The sequence below is a fragment of the Ictalurus punctatus genome, chromosome 8 (assembly GCF_001660625.3).
Source record: "Ictalurus punctatus breed USDA103 chromosome 8, Coco_2.0, whole genome shotgun sequence".
NCBI lineage: Eukaryota > Metazoa > Chordata > Actinopteri > Siluriformes > Ictaluridae > Ictalurus > Ictalurus punctatus.
In genome coordinates, this window is record NC_030423.2 from 17480996 (window position 1) to 17498615 (window position 17620).

General features: G+C 39.0%; 2 protein-coding genes and 1 long non-coding RNA gene across 6 annotated transcripts in view; 2 read left to right on the forward strand and 1 right to left on the reverse strand.

Annotated features, from left to right (window-relative positions):
* Positions 1-12970, forward strand: zgc:136858 (Indigoidine_A and YeiC_kinase_like domain-containing protein). 3 transcript variants are annotated; one of them, XM_017474558.3, is made up of 19 exons: positions 1-159; positions 461-538; positions 1143-1257; positions 1434-1608; positions 1696-1807; positions 2853-2959; positions 3072-3198; positions 3380-3500; positions 4907-4992; positions 5114-5244; positions 5441-5500; positions 5596-5659; positions 5774-5868; positions 7678-7806; positions 7955-8069; positions 8167-8304; positions 9141-9307; positions 11108-11190; positions 11275-12967. In XM_017474558.3, exons 2-19 carry the CDS (start codon positions 478-480, stop codon positions 11471-11473), a joined length of 2085 nt encoding a protein of 694 aa, XP_017330047.1. In that variant the 5' UTR covers positions 1-159; positions 461-477; the 3' UTR covers positions 11474-12967. The 3 variants fall into 3 exon arrangements, with proteins under 3 accessions (XP_017330047.1, XP_053538089.1, XP_017330048.1); XM_053682114.1 differs by lacking the exons at positions 1-159; positions 461-538 and adding an exon at positions 666-847 and having other exon boundaries at positions 11275-12968; XM_017474559.3 differs by lacking the exons at positions 1-159; positions 461-538; positions 1143-1257 and having other exon boundaries at positions 1468-1608; positions 1693-1807; positions 11275-12970.
* On the reverse strand, positions 3866-17493 carry LOC124628428 (uncharacterized). Its single transcript, XR_006982953.2, has 4 exons — positions 17139-17493; positions 11257-11451; positions 9888-9989; positions 3866-4259 (listed from the first exon to the last, which is right to left on the reverse strand). It is a non-coding gene; the product is annotated as an uncharacterized LOC124628428 (long non-coding RNA).
* The window catches only part of cnot4a (CCR4-NOT transcription complex, subunit 4a), a 21385-nt gene continuing 20329 nt past the window's right edge, over positions 16565-17620 (forward strand). Inside the window, exon 1 of one of the 2 annotated variants that reach the window (XM_017474557.3) lies at positions 16565-16792. The gene's annotated coding sequence lies outside the window, so the exon portion shown is untranslated. The remainder of the gene's footprint in view (positions 16793-17620) is intronic. The other variant, XM_017474556.3, reaches the window with a different exon arrangement.

Genomic DNA, 17620 nt, shown 5'->3' on the forward strand with positions numbered 1-17620 from the left:
TTACACCTCTGGTCGAAGTTCACGTCCTCCCCTTTAGCACGTTTGCTATTCTATATGTTAAATCAGTGCTAAAACTGTTTATTTAGGGTGTTTTAGCAGCTGAGAATTTGACAGCACTGCCATAACACGATCCGTCAGAGTTGAGTCTCCTGTTCGCAAGTAAGTGACTGAAGATTTTATGTGAGGACTGGTGCATGCTTAACAGGCATAGTGTACGCATGTAAAAGTTGTTTAAAGTCATGTATCCTGCAGTTTGATCCAAAATACACCAGCTCCTTCAAATCCAGCACTATGCTATTGTTTCACTAGAAGTGTTAACTGACTTTGCATGCTGTTTGCTTTTCCTAAGCACCTGGAGCTTAGCATGATTTCCTTAAGAAATGTGCTATATTATGTTAGCTATAATGATTGGTGTGTGAGTGGTGGCTGATTGACCTTGCATTATTTTTCCATCACTGAGATTTCTTTGGTTTAAAAATGCTGGGGAAGCTGTCATCAGCCATGCAGCGCTACATATCAGCAAATTCCTGCAGACCTGGTAAAGATTTTACTGCATATCTCAGTATCCCAGATGTTTCACAAACATACAGACAGGTGACAAATGAAAGGTAAAACCACTGGCTCTGTTGTGCTGTAAGAAGCTTTTTGTTGATATGTCTGTTTGTCTCCATTCGTCTCCTTAGAGGGAAGAGTCACTGCAAATCAGTACCAAATTCTTCTGACTGATCACCTTTATCCTATGATGAAACATTTCTATACTGATGGGAGTGGTCTCTTCTAAGATGACTCCGCCCCATCCACAGGACATAAAGGCTCATTGAATAGTTTGTGGAGGATGAAATGTAATGTAAATGTAATGTAAATCCATTTGCGAAATTTCAAAGCAACATTTTAGACTCCTGATCACTATCATCAAAACATACAACTGAGGGAATATCCTGAGATTGCAATGAAGTCATTTTAGTCATTTGTGGTGGCCCAACACCTTAGCAAGATACTTTAGGTGGTTTTTACTTTTGATTTGTCACTCATCTGTAGGTCTAAATACATATAACTTAACAGTTACTATTAATTGCCAGTGTTTAATTATAACAAAAGCAGCCTAGACCAGTGATGTGTAATCAGTTGGGTATTTTTCCCAGATGTGCTGTTTAAAATTCACTCCACCGTGGGTGAGGCTCTAGCTGAGCATCGGCCTGTCGTGGCTCTGGAGAGCACCATCATCACACATGGAATGCCGTACCCTCAAAACCTGAGGTAGACAACGTCCATTTGATCAGTGGTGCTCAGTCTGCATCCTGTTGTATTTCTATTTAAATATTTTGCTACATATAGAAAGAAATGGTCTAAATATCTTGATGACAAACAATCAATAATTAGGGCAAATATCAAATGTGTTACACCCATGAATTGAATGAACACTTCATTTCTAGCACGGCCAAAGAAGTGGAGGACATTGTGAGAGCTGAGGGCGTGACTCCAGCCACGGTGGCTGTTCTGGAGGGAAAGGTGCACGTGGGCTTGTCTTCAGATGAGCTTGACTTCCTGGCCCGCAGTAAAACGACCCTCAAGGTGTCCAGGAGAGACATGCCTTATGTTATCAGCAAGGTGGAAATATTCATAGTGCTTCTTTATTCATTATAAAAAAGACCTTCATTATGAATGTGAATAATATATGAGTTATTGAATCAGTAGGGTTTGTCTGGAGGAACTACTGTCTCGGGTACAATGATCGCAGCTCATAAAGTGGGAATTCCTGTTTTTGTGACTGGAGGTATCGGTGGAGTACACAGAGATGGAGAAAATAGTAAGTCACATATTACTAAAATATAATAGAGAATAGAATCGTTTAATTAATTTTTTTCACAATTTGCTCGCCTGCCGATTCCCACCCACCAGCTAGCTCTGCCCTATTGTACGACAGCTACCAACCAGGAATGGTAAAGCCTAACATGTGATTCCTCTGAGACATGTGAAGCCAGCCAAACGCATCTTTTCAACCTGCTGCTCATGCTGTGTCAGAGGACAGCATAAAACCTTCTGAGGAAAGCAATATCTGTCCTTTTCTGCATGCATGAGCATACAGATACCCATGATTGGCTAGTGTAATTTGATTGTGATTGACAGCGGAGAGAGAGGATGCTATCCCTCCCACCCAGACAGCACAGCCAATTTTGTTCCATTGACACTCGGCCATAACCACTCCCTTTCCCTAGTGTTGTATGGTCTCTACTTCTAAACTGCAATATGATTGGCTCTCATATGTTATGATGCAATAGCACTTACAATATATGGCCTAAAGTTGGTGGACACCTGAGCACCACACTCATATGTGCTATTTGAACATCCTATTCTGGATTTAGTCCTCCTTTGCTGTTATTATAACCTCCATTCTTCCGGGAAGGCTTTCAACTAGATTTTGGAATGTTGCTTGGGGATTTGTGCTCATTCAGCTACAAGAGAAACCTTGGCAAACCATGTCTTCATGGAGCTCGCCTTGTGCACAGGGGCACTGTCATGCTGGAACATGTTTATAGACAATTATGTGCCTCCAACTTTGTGGTAAAAGTTTGAGGAAGGCCCACATATGGGGGCATTGCTCAGGTGTCCACATACTTTTTTGCCATAGTGTAGCTGTCACATGTTCAATCGTAACTCCACTGAGTTGTCAGCTTCGCTTTGTGAATATGTGTCAGTTTTTACACATTAACCACTCCACACACTCAAATATGTAGTCATTGAGAACATTTAAATTTTTTATTTTTAGAATTTAAGATTATAATCTTAATTTTGCTGTATGAGATTATGGATTGCAGAAGTTTTATTGAGTAATCAGTGAATATTCCTCACAGCCCTGGATGTCAGTGCAGATCTGACTGAACTAGGTCGCACTCCGATTGCTGTGGTGTCTGCTGGGGTCAAATCCATCCTGGACATTGGCCGAACCCTGGAGCTCTTGGTCAGTGATGAAGGAGCATTACGAAAATTTAATTTTTAAAAAAGAAGTGGTTTATTAAACCAGTGGCAAGATTTGATACATATACTTTATTTATTATATGATAAAATTCTAGGAAACTCAAGGGGTCTGTGTAGCCACTTACGGAGAGTCAAAGAGTTTCCCAGCGTTCTTTTCTCATAAAAGTGGATACACATCACCTTATAATGTCCTCAATGCTGATGAGGCAGCTGAGCTTATTGGTAAGTTTTAAATAATTAGCATTGCTTATCATGTGCTTTTTATTGTAGGGAATAATTTAAGTTAACAAAAGCTTCTTTATCAGCTGTTCAATCAGTATCAGTTATGTGAGGAGCATAGTCATATTTTTTGGTAGTAGATTGTTTTGCCTAAGTGGGCATGATACTGTTTCTCTTCTCACAGCAAGTTCACTCTCTCTGGGCCTTCAGAGTGGAGTCCTGCTTGCTGTGCCTATTCCAGATGAATATGCTGCTGCTGGACAGCAGATAGAAGATGCTATACAAGCTGCTGTCACTGAAGCCAGGTAATGCAGACAGCCTGGGGAATACTTCGAGGTTTTTCCTTTTGTTTTTAAACCAAAACTGTCTGTTTTTAATAAGGCTGAATGGAATTATATCCAAGCTAGGGTTTGGAGGAGACGTTAATTTAGCATTTTTGAAGGAACTGCCAGTGTCAGTTTTTTTTTTTTTTAACAGTCAGCGGTAAAGTGATTTCCTTTAAGTCGGTGTGGTTTCTCAATAATATGACAAGCTGCATGTTTTTGTCTTATTCACTTCAAGAAAGAGGGAAGAAAAACAGAAAGGCCGATGATAGACCGTATATCATTTATAGAGTATAATGTAAGTGATAACACAAACAGACCAGTTTCACAGACATTCCACAACATTAAATATAACCATAAATGTTCAATGTTGTTCTTTAACAAATATAAAAAAAATTGCTGTGGTATAAGAGGACTTCCAGGCATGCTGTTAAGGGAAAATAATCAACTGTGGTGTGGTATCACCTGTACCTGTTGTTGATTATTTTCCTATAATGGCATGCCCCAAGCACGGTGGCTAAGTGGTTAGCATGTTTGCCTCATACCTTCAGGGTTGGGGATTCGAATTCCTATGGGTACTCCAGTTTCCTCCCCAGTCCAAAGACATGCATTGTAGGACAATTGGCATTTCCAAATTGTTCATAGTGTGTGAATAGGTGTGTGAATGTGTGTGCGACGTGCCCTGCGATGGGTTGGCTCCCTGAGTTCCCTGGGATAGGCTCCAGGCTCCCCCGTGACCCTCTGTAGGATAAGTGGTACAGAAAATGGATAGATGGATGGATATTTTATTCTTTACTTCTATCATAAATTGGTCATGTTTAAATATCTACACACTGTATTTTTACGATTAAACCTCTTCAGGGGAAATTCATTCAAGTGGTTAAAGTATGAAAGATGTCACTGTTGTAGTTTTTGTTATACTCTTAAGAAATAGTAGGAAGTTAAAAACCGGACTGAAAAATTTGAGTTGGAATTGAACCTGTGACAGGCGTCACGTTATAATGTTAGAAAAAATGTGGACTATATACCCCAAAGGGAAAGGATTGGCCTCAATTTCTAGATGTCATCAATCACATTTGGACATGTTCTCAATTTACATATTCATGTATGATGAGGGTGAAAGCATAGGTGTTTCTTTACCCTGTTCTGTTGTCTAGTTATACTTTTTTAAAACCAGCTACACAAAACTAAAGCATTACTTCATATGGAAAGAATGTTTTAGGTGATTATAATCTACACTTCCTGTGGAGAATTGAAGAGGTTTTCTTTTTTTTTGAAAGAATTTTTAAAGCTGGTATTGTCAAGAGAACATCATCTACAGCAGGACATTGGTATTACACAAAGAAAAATGTATCCCATTTTCATCAGCATGTTGTGTATATCCACAGGCTGAAAGGAATCAGAGGAAGAGATGTGACCCCCTTCATCCTACACAGAGTCAATGAGCTCACTGCAGGACAGTCTCTCCGAGCCAGTATATATACATCCATATGTCCTGATCTCTCATAGAGAATAATCATCATTACTTACCTCACTTATTTACTCTCACTTGTGTTACAGTTTTCAGTTAATTCCTTATCGCATTTCTCTCCTAGACATAGCTCTAATTCATAATAATGCCAGGGTGGGCAGTCAGATAGCGCGTGCCCTGTCTAAGCGCACGCATCATCCACGAGGAGGCTGTACGAGCCACGAGGATGAGAACCAGGGTTCAAAACCTAAAACTGTACGTAATATCCAAAGCACCATCTTACACACACACTCTCACTCAGGGTTGGTTTCTTAGTTGCTGATTAATTGTAAATTTGAACTGAAAATTGCGTTATGGTGCACCTGAATAAAAATGTCCAGGATACTGGCATAAAGTGTTTAAAGTTTTGGCTTTATAGTAGGTTTCTGAATTAATTTTGGATCTTCGACAGATTGTTGTTGGAGGTGTAAATGTTGACTTCATTGCTAAAGGAACAAGCAAGAAGTTATTGGTATGGGTAAACGTATTAATGCATCTTGATAGCATAAAGCTTTGTATATAAATTTAGTCATAAACTTTTGTTCAACAAACTGTTTTTTGTTTCAGTTTGGACAGACAAACCCAGGGAGTGTCTGCCAGTCCTTTGGTGGAGTGGGTAGGAATATTGCAGGTAAAACACCATGTTCTTTAGTGATAATTTCTCATGAATACATTTCAATGTATGAATTACTGTAGATCTACAGTTCATAACTTGTGTTCTTCCTCTTTACAATTGTCCCCAAAGACTGTTTGAGTAGACTGGATCAAAAAATTCAGTTCATCTCAGCCATTGGAGCAGATTCACATAGTGATGCTGTGCTCAACTACTGTAAGCATATGGTAAGCACTGTACGACACTGATAAATTCACCAATGACGAGGCTTATTTATGTTTGGATCGATCTGATCAGTCATCAATGCAGTGTGGATGTTGACTAAAAATGTACACTTTTTACCAGTTAAACTGAAATAAAACTGTAGTTCTACTTCAGCTCTTTTAACACCTTATTGTGTGCATGGGCAGTCATGCCAAAACCCTCCAACAAAGGCACATAGTGACAGTGCAGTATTTTAATTAACACTGCTGTCATATAGCCAACTTTCCCTTTCATCTTCACACCTCATACACATGTATACCATATGGAGCAATCTGCTTGGCTTAGAGTTTGAGAGCATGTGTTAAATACATTTTATGGCCAAATGTTTGTGGAAACTTGACCATCACACCTATATGTAGTTCTTCCCCAAACTGTTGCCACATGTTGTAGGCACATGATTGTCTAGAATGTTTTTGTATGTTGTAGCTTTACAGTTTCCCTCCACTGGAACTAAGAGGCCTAAACATGTTGCAGCATGATAATGTCCCTGTGTACAAATCGAGCTCCATGAAGACATGGTTTGCCAAGGTTGGAGTGGAAGAACTTGGATGTCCTGCACAGAAACACTGACCTCAACTCCACTGAATACCTTTAGGATTAACTGGCCAAAATATAACAAATAAAACAAATTAAATAATAGCCATATAAAATAAATAAATGCAATTAAATATACGTATACAAGTTAAAAGATATACAATAAGAATGCTGCTACCAAGCAAGACAGCTGAATACATGCAGAGGAAACTGCTAACTATCTTCTTCTGCATACATGTGCTTAGATATCTACGATTGGCTAGCGTCATTCTGATTGATAAGGGAACATGTAATGCTATACCTCCCACCCAGAGAGCACGGCCAGTTCGAAAAAATGTGAGATCCAACTACTCACTATGTCCATACACTTTTACACTTAAATGGTATATACAGTATCTCACAAAAGTGAGTACACCCCTCACATTTTTGTAAATATTTGATTATATCTTTTCATGTGACAACACTGAAGAAATGACACTTTGCTACAATGTAAAGTAGTGAGTGTACAGCTTGTGTAACAGTGTAAATTTGCTGTCCCCTCAAAATAACTCAACACACGGCCATTAATGTCTAAACTGCTGGCAACAAAAGTGAGTACACCCCTAAGTGAAAATGTCCAAATTGGGACCAAAGTGTCAATATTTTGTGTGTCCACCATTATTTTCAAACACTGACTTAACAGTCACATGAAAAGTTATAATCAAATATTTACAAAAATGTGAGGGGTGTACTCACTTTTGTGAGATACCGTATAGAAGGGGGCACGGTGGCTTAGTAGCCAGCATTTTTTCGCACCTCTGGGGTTGGGGGTTCGATTCTCACTGCTGCCCTGTATGTGCGGATGTTTGTATGCTCTTCGCATGCTTCAGGGGTTTCCTCCAGGTAATCTGGTTTTTCCACCAGTACAAAGACACATGTTTTAGGCTGATTAGCAGCTCTAAATTGTACGTAGTGTGTGAATGGGTGTGGAAGTATGTGTGCGAATGTGCCCTGTGATTGGTAGGCACCTCATCCAGGGTGTCCCCCACCTGTGCCCAGAGTCCACTGGGATAGGCTCCCCACAACCCTATGTAGGATAAGCAGTACAGAAAATGGATGGATGATATGTATATATAGAACATTAAACATCACTCAGGCTCATAGAGGCAATTTAGTTCATGTGCTTTGTCAACTAGTGTGTACTTTCAAAATTGAGCCTTGACAACTTAGCCCTCAGATCTTTGCTGTACATTTGACAGGACACGTGTGCAATTGCGAGACTGAAGGGTCAGCGAACGGCTACTTACTGTGCTGTCATGACAGAGAGTGGAGAGCTGAGTCTAGGACTTGGGGACATGGACATACACCAGGAAATCAAAGAGCAGTATGTGAGTACCACTGACCATGTTGATTGAGTATGTAAGTATGACCTTAGACAAAATAGTCAGATTAGCTACAATTAATCGTTAACATCACTGGCTAGACAGCACGTCATAGAATCAGGGAAAATCATGCATGATTGTAAACGTTGTATAGGTTTCGCAGTACGAGGACCAGCTCTCTTCTGCATCTCTTGTGGTTCTTGATGGCAATATTCCTGTTTCTACTATTGATTACATATGCAGCCTTGCCAAGAAACACTCAGTTCCAGGTACATCCTGAGCTCTAAAAAACAGATTTGGCTACTGAGATACTTCAAGCCACAACTCTGTGTCATCTGTGTGTGTGTGTTTTTGGGTGTGTTTCAGTATGGTACGAGCCCACAGATGCTGATAAGGCCTGTAAGCCCTTCGTTTCAGAGAGCTGGAAGGCACTCTCTTACACTTCTCCCAACCTGGCAGAGCTGTGTACCATAAACCAGGCTCTCTGTCTACCTACTCCACAGGGTACACCCTGCTATCAACCTCAAATGGTCGCTGATAACTGATGCTGAAATTATGTGCTGCTTGTACCTCATCACATTGTTCTTGTCTGATGCTCAGAAACACAGACAGACACAAAAAAAAACAAGTGATGACTCATTTCCTGTATTAGCTGGAATGCTCACAATCAAACTCACTCTGTGAGTGCTAATGATTTCTGGGGGCTGTGCTGTACCCAAAAGCAACCAACGTTTGCCAAGTTGAATTATACCAAAGCGCTTTGGAATTCTCAAATCAGATTGGTCAGACGTTGTCCCCCCACCCTCCCTATAACAACATGGCTCTGACGTAGTGCTGGCAGTATTTCAAACTACAGATTTATAGATATATATTTGTATTTATAATTAAAATGTGCTCATTCTCATTCTTTATCATTTCTATAGCAGCAACTCATACACAGGGACTTATATGATGAACACGTCACATAATCTTAGCCTAATAATAAAAAATGGTTTAAAAAAACAGGTTGTTATGTAACAATTAAAAATGTATAAATGTTAATATGGCAAAGCGACGTTTTTTTTAATGTTTATGGAAGGAGTCCACTACAGTCTTCATGATGGTAACATGACAAGCTGCTAATTAATTAATTAACTAACTAGTCTGTCTCGCATATGTTCCATAACATTAAATGTAACTGTAAATGTATAGAATTTATGGCATGTCCTTCAATAGTATGTCCCACTTTAGGACAGTAACTCTTTTTCACATCACCCTGCCCCACACCTCCCCATCATGGATTAACAGCATATCCCAAGATGATGTCCATGTCCCATTTTAAAACACTGTGACATTTTCAGTGTTACCAAGCTCTCTGGAGGATGCGTTGGAATGCGCAGCAGCTCTTTCTCGCCCCCTGCTGGAGCACCTACACTGCGTGGTAGTGACACTGGGTGCACTGGGAGTGTTGGTCTGTGGAGAGCATGAGGCTGGAACAGTCAGTCTGCGACCCCGAAAGCACAAACGGGTATGAAGGATTGCTTACAAGGCTTAACAGCACTTAAATTTGATCTGTCATAACAACACATTATGATACACAGTATACTGCATTTGATGGATCAGTTTATTGGCACCCTACACGGGCAGCTCTTGAAAGTATTGGCGCCCGATCCGAATTTTGCCACTGCATGCACCACTCACATTTTCTTCAGGAAATGTACCGGTCTAGTTAGTTACTACCACTATGTTGTAGCAACACTTTTTAGTTATTTTAGCAGGTAACTACATTTACATTTATTCATTTAGTAGACACTTTTATCCAAAGCAACTTACAAATGAGGAAATACAAGCAAATTTATACCATATCGATGCACTTTGTAGATACAGGTGGATGTATCCTGGTGTGTGACACATGACATACGGTACACTATTGTGCAAAAGTCATAGACAACCTTTTTTTTTAAAAAATACAAAATGTTGTCATTATAAAGTCAGTAAGAAAATAGATTTCCAAACATTACTTGAAAAAAAAATGTCAGTAAAGAAAGTAATTTTATGTAACAGACCACTTTTCAGACAAAATATATAATGAAGCTGTCAGGTTTTACCTGCAGAAACAGAAGCAAGTGTGACAGCCAGCGTCTCCAGAGGAACCGTGACAGATTCTCCAAGATGTTTAGAAAGATGTACCAGCCAATTTCCCTATGAAACTGCACAAAATGTACCTCAGACTACTGATTCATTGGTAACACATTACAATAACAGTACATAAATAATCATGTATTAATAATTACTTTAATAAGAACTAGTGATGAGTTAGGGATGTACTAATCAATAACCAATGAAAATCTAACCTTAATTGTGACATGAATCATATGAATTCATGTGTGAATAATGACCACCTTAACTAAATGTTAGTACATGTTTGCTAGTTAATGTCTTAATTAACACTTAAACTAATGAGAAGGATAAATATAAATATAAATATTGAAAGTAGTCCAGCGCCATCCAATGATGTTTGTGGTGTAGCTGCAGGGGGCAAATTTGATAAACAATTTTAAAATGTGCATGTTTCATTTATATTCTTTCTTCTTTTTTTTTTTTAAAGATTGCGTTTGATTCATTGAATCATCTATTTATTTATTTATCTATCACAAAGTGTTCATTAACACATTAACTAACAAACGTAGTAACGTAGTTAAGGTGGTCATTATTCGCATATGAATTAATCTGATTCAAGTCATAGTTAAGCTTAGTTCTTCATTAGTTCTTGATTAGTACATGCCTTAACTCATCATTAGTTAGTTGTTAGTACACAATTATTCATGTACTGTTTTTTAAAAGTGTTACAGATTTATTTTTAAAAAGCCATGGGCTGTCATGTCAAAGATTGTCTTTGATTAGTTTATTATTGTTTACTGCTCTTTATTGTAGATATTTTTATTTTTATGTACATTTCATTTCATTATTTTGAACACTCATACATCAAGCTTAAATGAATCTATGATCTGTCCACCTATAACATCCAGCTATATTGTAGGTTTACCTGATAAAATGGCCATTGAGTGTCCATGCAATGTTCCTAACAAACTCTACTGAGAAATACCTAGAAAAGCTGTAGTGTGGAGCTTGTCACTAAATCAGCTTCTTCCATGTACTTGAATACACACACACACACACACACACACACACACACACACACACACACACACACACACACACACACACACACACACACACACACACACACACACACACACACAGAGAGTTGCTCCTGGACATGATGTGTTTGCTGTGAGAATGTACTGAAGAGAATGTCCTTGTGCAGAAAGGAAGACTGTGTGCTGTGTACTACCCGGCGCTGTCGGTACGTTCTGAAGAAACGGTCAACGTCTCTGGAGCAGGAGACAGGTACACAACCCTAAAACGTCCACTTTTTTTGGAACATGGCTCACTGTTTTGTCCATATTCACTAACCTTCACAATCTCTCTCAGTCTTGCAGGTGCGATGATAGCAGGGATCCTGCAGGGGAAAGACACAGACACCTGTGTGCGCATGGGCCTCCTCGCTGCACGTCTCTCTTTATTCTCTCCTCACCCCATCCCTCCATCTCTGACCACAGATGCCATCCTCCCAGACAAAGTGCACCCACAACCCTGGCCCAAGCCAACCTACATGTGGATGGAGTCATAAAAACTGGGCTGTTAAAAAAACTCACAAAATCACAATATACCCACATCAAGCAAATTTGATCTGCCAGAACTGCCTTCTTTCAGTTCCTAGGAGATGGACTGATGTTCTTGTTCAGATGAGACACACATAAGAGAATAATTGTTGTTATAGGAAATTAATAAATGACAGGCTGATATGTTGTGACTTGACGTGAAGCGGAGTTACTGTTACCACCCTGAAGTTAATTATTTTCCTATAACGCCAACTCCTGAAGTTTTATTCCACTTATACTATAGCAATTTATCAACGATTACAATTTTTAATTGATCAACGTCATGCCGTACTTTGTTTATAGTTACATTTAAAGTTGTGGAGCATCTGTGAAACAATTTAATACCTCAATGTGTAGACACTGACTGAAGTGAAGCTTAAATAAATGTCTCCTTATAGAAAACTACAAAATAGTAAGGACACTTTTATAATAACACTATTTTAAAAATCCATTTATGGTTTAACATAAACAAATTGTGTGGAGCATTGACTATACAGTACAAGTCCCTGTGTATGACTTCAATTCAATTCAGTTTTATTTGTATAGTGCTTATAACCATGGACATTCTCACAAAGCAGCTTTACAGAAATCTATAAATTCAGGATATAAATTTTAATGTATAAATTTATTCCTAATGAGCAAGCCAGAGGTTTTGGTGGCAAGGAAAAGCTCCCTGAGGTAATATGCGGAAGAAACCTTCATTGAGAGGAACCAGACTCAAAAGAGAACCCATCCTCATCTGGGTGACACCAGATAGAGCAATTATAAATAATTCCCTTCTATAACTGTGTACCACATGGTCAAAAAGTGCAATTGTGTAAACAGGAAATTCATTATAGTTTTAACATGAAGTCTATTTTGTTGAAGTTTTCAACTGTTCACTGATGGAGGCTTGAGTGTTCATGGCAATTGCAGTCCTGAACCATCGTACCAAAACTGTTCGTATCAATTGCAGTCCAGAGCCATCTTCATGGTTTTTAAGTGGAACAATCCTCAGTAATCTCATGTATCTTTAATCTGTCCATGTGGGGCACATCCTTAGCAACAGTGAGTGATTTCCAAGTTATGAGAACTCCAACCAGATGTAGGGCATCAGGATGGATCAGTTAGGTCCAGAGAGCAGAAGGGGTCAGGATCATTGGTACCTCATGACTTATTACTATAGAAACAATAAAGTATTAGAACATCACGCTATTATAGCCATGCGATTTGAATTAGCTTCTGCTTGGAGCTTCCTTGACCTGAGAGTCACTTGCTGCTGGGGATAGCCCTGCATGAATAGAGTAAAGTTTGTCGTGTAAATGATTGCCGATGTTCTCACTTGGACAGCACGTGAATAATGATTGCACTTGCTAGAAACTGTGCTCAAATCTCATTCATTATACAATAGATAACTTCACCTGGATATTCAAGTTCAAGTTTATTTATAAAGCACATTTTTAAAAAACAACAAATGTTGTAACCAACCTGCTGTACAATTAAAAAAATAAATAAAAATAAATAGATTAATACCAGAATTAAACAGAATTTTCAAAGTGTTAAAAGAACAAACTAATAAAACATTGTAAAACATACACATAAAACCTCTATACATCTCAAACAACATCATAGGCTATAGAGAAAAATGTGTCTTCAATCTAGATTTAAATATGGTCAATGAGGATGAAGACTTAACAAAAAATGCAAGTGCATTCCACAACCTGGGGATGCAACTACAAACGAGGAACAGAGAGGAGCAATTGATTTGATGATCGAAGAGAACTAGGTGCAGAATATGGTTGAAGTAGATCAGCAATTTAGTGATGGGCTAGTAAATAAGTAAGTCAGTATTTATAAAGCACATTTAACACAGCAAAGCTGACCAAAGTGCTGAACAGAGTAAAGAAAAGTAAAATAGAAAACAGAATAAAACCAAATAGTCTTTATTTGGTTTTGACAATAGACAATAGGAAAAATTAGATTAAAATGCCTTGGAGAAGAGATATGCTTTCAGCCTCTTTTTAAAGGGTCATGAAACCTCCCTCTTTCAGCTCAAGTCTACCTCTCAATGTTTTTGATATATGCAGCTTAAACAGTCGTGGATGGCTGTGTGAAGAAGGGAGGGGGAGTGGGTGTGGCAGGGAAAGGCAGGAGAGGAAGAGGGGGGCGAGCCTTCAGAACACTCAAAAAAAAGATGGATAGTGACAAAGTTTGCAGATGAGGCAGAGGACTTCTCTCCTCTTGAATCCCCAGGGCTAAATGGAGACACAATAGATAGCAGTGCAGGTCTTAAGCCCTGTCTATTTGATTCATTATCCCCTGGCGTGACTATGGAGTAAAACATAACAAAACCACAGGCAGCGTGGGTGCGAGAAATGTTGAAATGCTAGATAGCTAATAGGCTCAAGCCTATTGAGGGTGCAAGGTGGAAGTCAAGTGGGAATTGATTCCATAAACGAGGGGCGGCAACTGAAAAATCTCTACCCCCCTAAATTTTTAAATGGGATTGAGGGACATTCAGAAGAAACCTATAAGAATATCTTAAAAATCTGTTAGATGAATGTGGTGTAAGAAGATCTTTGAGATAAGAAGGAGCTTGATCATTAAGAGTTTTAAAGACAAGCAACAGAATCTTAAACTGAATCCTAAAATGGACTGGGAGCCAATGGAGTGATGCTAATATTGGGGTGATATGATCATATTTCTTTGCCTTGGTCAACAGCCTTGTAGCTGCATTCTGAACCATCTGGAGATGAGCAAGAGATGACTGAAGAAGACCCAAGCACAATGAATTACAATAATCTAAGTGTGATGTGATGAAAGCATGAATAATCTTCTGCAAATCTTGGAAAGACACAAATGTTTTAAGTTTAGAAATAATCCGTAATTGATCAAAACTATTCTTCACGACCGAATATATTTACTTGCTTAAGCATAATTCTGAGGATGATACCAAGGTTCCTAACCTGGGAAGAAATTGAGGGGAAGTGATTCTGAAGCTCATTAATGAGCACGTCTCTCAGTCTCGGGGGACAAAAAACAATTTTTTCGGTTTTGTCTTCATTAAGTTGGAGAAAGTTATTTGTTATGAATTTTTCACTATCGTCGAGACAGTCCAACAATGGGTGAATGGAGTCGCCAGACCATGCAAGGCCTTATAAACATACAGCAGGACCTTAAATTTAACTCTGTAAATACCTGGAAGCCACTGTATGGAAGCAAGAACAGGGGTGATATGCTCTCTTTTTCTTAGTACCCGTTAGAAGTCTAGCTGCTGAATTTTGGACTACTTGCAGACGTGAAAAAGAAGACTGAATCAAACCCACATATAAGGCTTTGCAGTAATCCAGCCGGGACGTAATGAGAGCATGAATCACTTTTTCTGAGTCCTTCTGTGAGAGGAACTGTTTTAATTTAGCAATGGACCCGAGATGAAAAAAGCTTCCTTTAACAACGGCATTTATCTGCTTGTCAAATATCAAAGTCAGAATCAAAGATGACACCCAAGTTCTTAACTCTACTGTGCAAGGTTAAAGACAGAGTCCCCAACTGATTTTCAGTCTCAGTGATACATAACGAAGAGCCAAAAGCAATGACCTAAGTTGTATCCTCATTAAGCATGATTAAATTTTCAGACATCCATAATTAACTTCCTCAAGACAAGAGATGAGATTACTGATGGAACAACAATCCTTAGACCTGACAGGAAGGTAAAGTTGTGTGTCGTCAGCATAACAATATGGATATTATAGATTTAAAGCTAAAATTCTACTGAAATTAACAATGCCCCTGACGCTTATACTGAAGATCTTTCCTACACACTTAGCACTGCTTGACTCTATAGTAAACAAGTGTAGACGAGTAATGAGTTATATTCTCACTAAGAGGAAGGGTTCCCTTTTGAGTCTGGATCCTCTCAAGGTTTCTTCCTCATGTCGTCTCATGCCTCATGTCTCTTTCCTTGCCACCATCGCCTCTGGCTTGATCATTAGGGCAGTGGTTTTCAAAGTGGGGGCCGCCAGGGGGCGCCCAGGGGGCCTCAACAATTTGGTGTGAAAAATAAATTCTCACTCTCAGACAACCACACACACACACACACACACACACACACACACACACACACACACACACACACACACAATCAATTCCTAATGTAATGTAATGTAATGATATAAGATGTAATTATTAATAATAAAAAAGGGGGATATATTCAGAAGTCTGTATTTTTAATGTGTTTTAAAGACATCTTGCAAAAGGGGGCCTCGGTCAAATGTTAATGCCATTTGGGGGGCCTTGCCCTGGAAAAGTTTGGGAACCACTGCATTAGGGATAAAACTGGGCAAGAAAAAAAGCCCCAAAATGGCAAAATATTAAGCTTTTAGCAGTCTTAACAACAAATTATTGTTCAGGAAATTAGCAAGAATTAAACAATTTTTTGATTGCTTTAAATGTTTAAGCCTTTTGGGTAGACTTGCGGACAGCTTTTTAATGTAATTATTTAAAAATATATATGTATTTATACTTTATTTTAATTTTGTACAGCCAGACATATGTTAGTTTTAATTGATCATGATTTTATGATTTTACCTTTGTATACAAGAAGACTATAAGTGAATTTCCCTGTTTTGACTTTTTACCCCCAAACAGTTCACTTACAGCAAAAGTTTCTGACCAACGATTTGTTGTTAAGACCATTAAAAGATGAATATTTTGCCATTTTTGCCTTGGGCCATTTTATCCGGACGTCTGAAGCCACTACGATAGACGATTTTGACGATAGACATCGTTAAAAGTGGAGAAAAGTGCTATAAAAATAAAACTGAATTGAACTGAATGACTATTGTCAGAGCTGCTATTATAGAAAATTAATCAACACCTTCTTCTTACCAATCAGATTCAAGAATTCAACAGCAATAAGAACTACTAGACCAAAATAACAATAAAAACGTGAATACACTTGGTGCTTAGTTCACAACATGACCCCTGTCCCTGAATGTATCTGTAGTTTTGTACAGTATGGCGCTATAACAACAGTGAACTACATCTCCCACAATGCATTTCGGCCCTGTGTGCGCAAACACAGTGCGCGGTGAGAGGATACTGTATTCCCTCCTCCTCCTCAGTTTCATGTAAGATGGTAGTAAGACGCTGCTGCCTAAAGAAATAGTTCGACTAGACTAAATACTAAAACCATCATTTAAAACCAGAACAGAGCCAGGACAGGATAGTAGAGGAACTCCAGCTGCTCTGAGAACACAATTTCCGCCTGATATTTGTAGAAATATCTCCGGAGAGGAATCCCGGCTAAAGTGAGTATCCAAAAACTACCTACCGCTGGCCGTAAATGTTCTCAGCACAGCTGTATTGAACATGTTATGTTTTTAATAATCGTATACTGATTTTTATATACGACACACATCGTGGTAGTACCCCGAAGCCTAAGTGGGAGTAGAGGGGAAAAGTCAGAGGTTGACACCGGGCGTCCGTTTGGCCAGAGCCGGCGTGAGCAGTGGGAAAGGCGCAGGCTTCGGGCCGGTGTAGGCCGCAGTCCCTAACACACACAGTCGCTCAAAAACAGACAAATACGTAAGAAAAACCGTGATTTCCAGATTGCCAGATTTGTTGAAGTGCCCGAGAGGAGACTTAGATTTCTACCTGGTGGTGTCTGAATTGAAAGACGAGGTTTCTGTGGTGTGTTTTGGTCGCCTCTCTCTCGTTACTCTGTCCCAGCTGTAGAAGCACCTGACCCGGTGTCACTCTGAAATCTGTTACCGCCGATACACGTCACCATGAGCCCTGAGTTACAGAGAGGACAGATTTTTATAGAACACTAGCTTTATACGGTTGTGGTTGTAGTTTTAATATAATACATACATCACAGAAATTACAATAATTTCCAGTCTTCAGAGTTTTTGGGTGTTGCTGAGTTGTCTGTTTAAATCATTGAGAAATAAAACTATAGTTAGTGTAAAGGATGTGTGTTAGAGGGCATGCTGTTATAAGAAAGTAATCAACGACGGCGTGGTGTGATGTAGCACCACACAAAGCAGTTTCTGTTCTCACCCCAAACTGGATTATTTTCCACATAAAACAGAAGGTTTTCCTATGTATATATATATGTATATGTATATGTATAT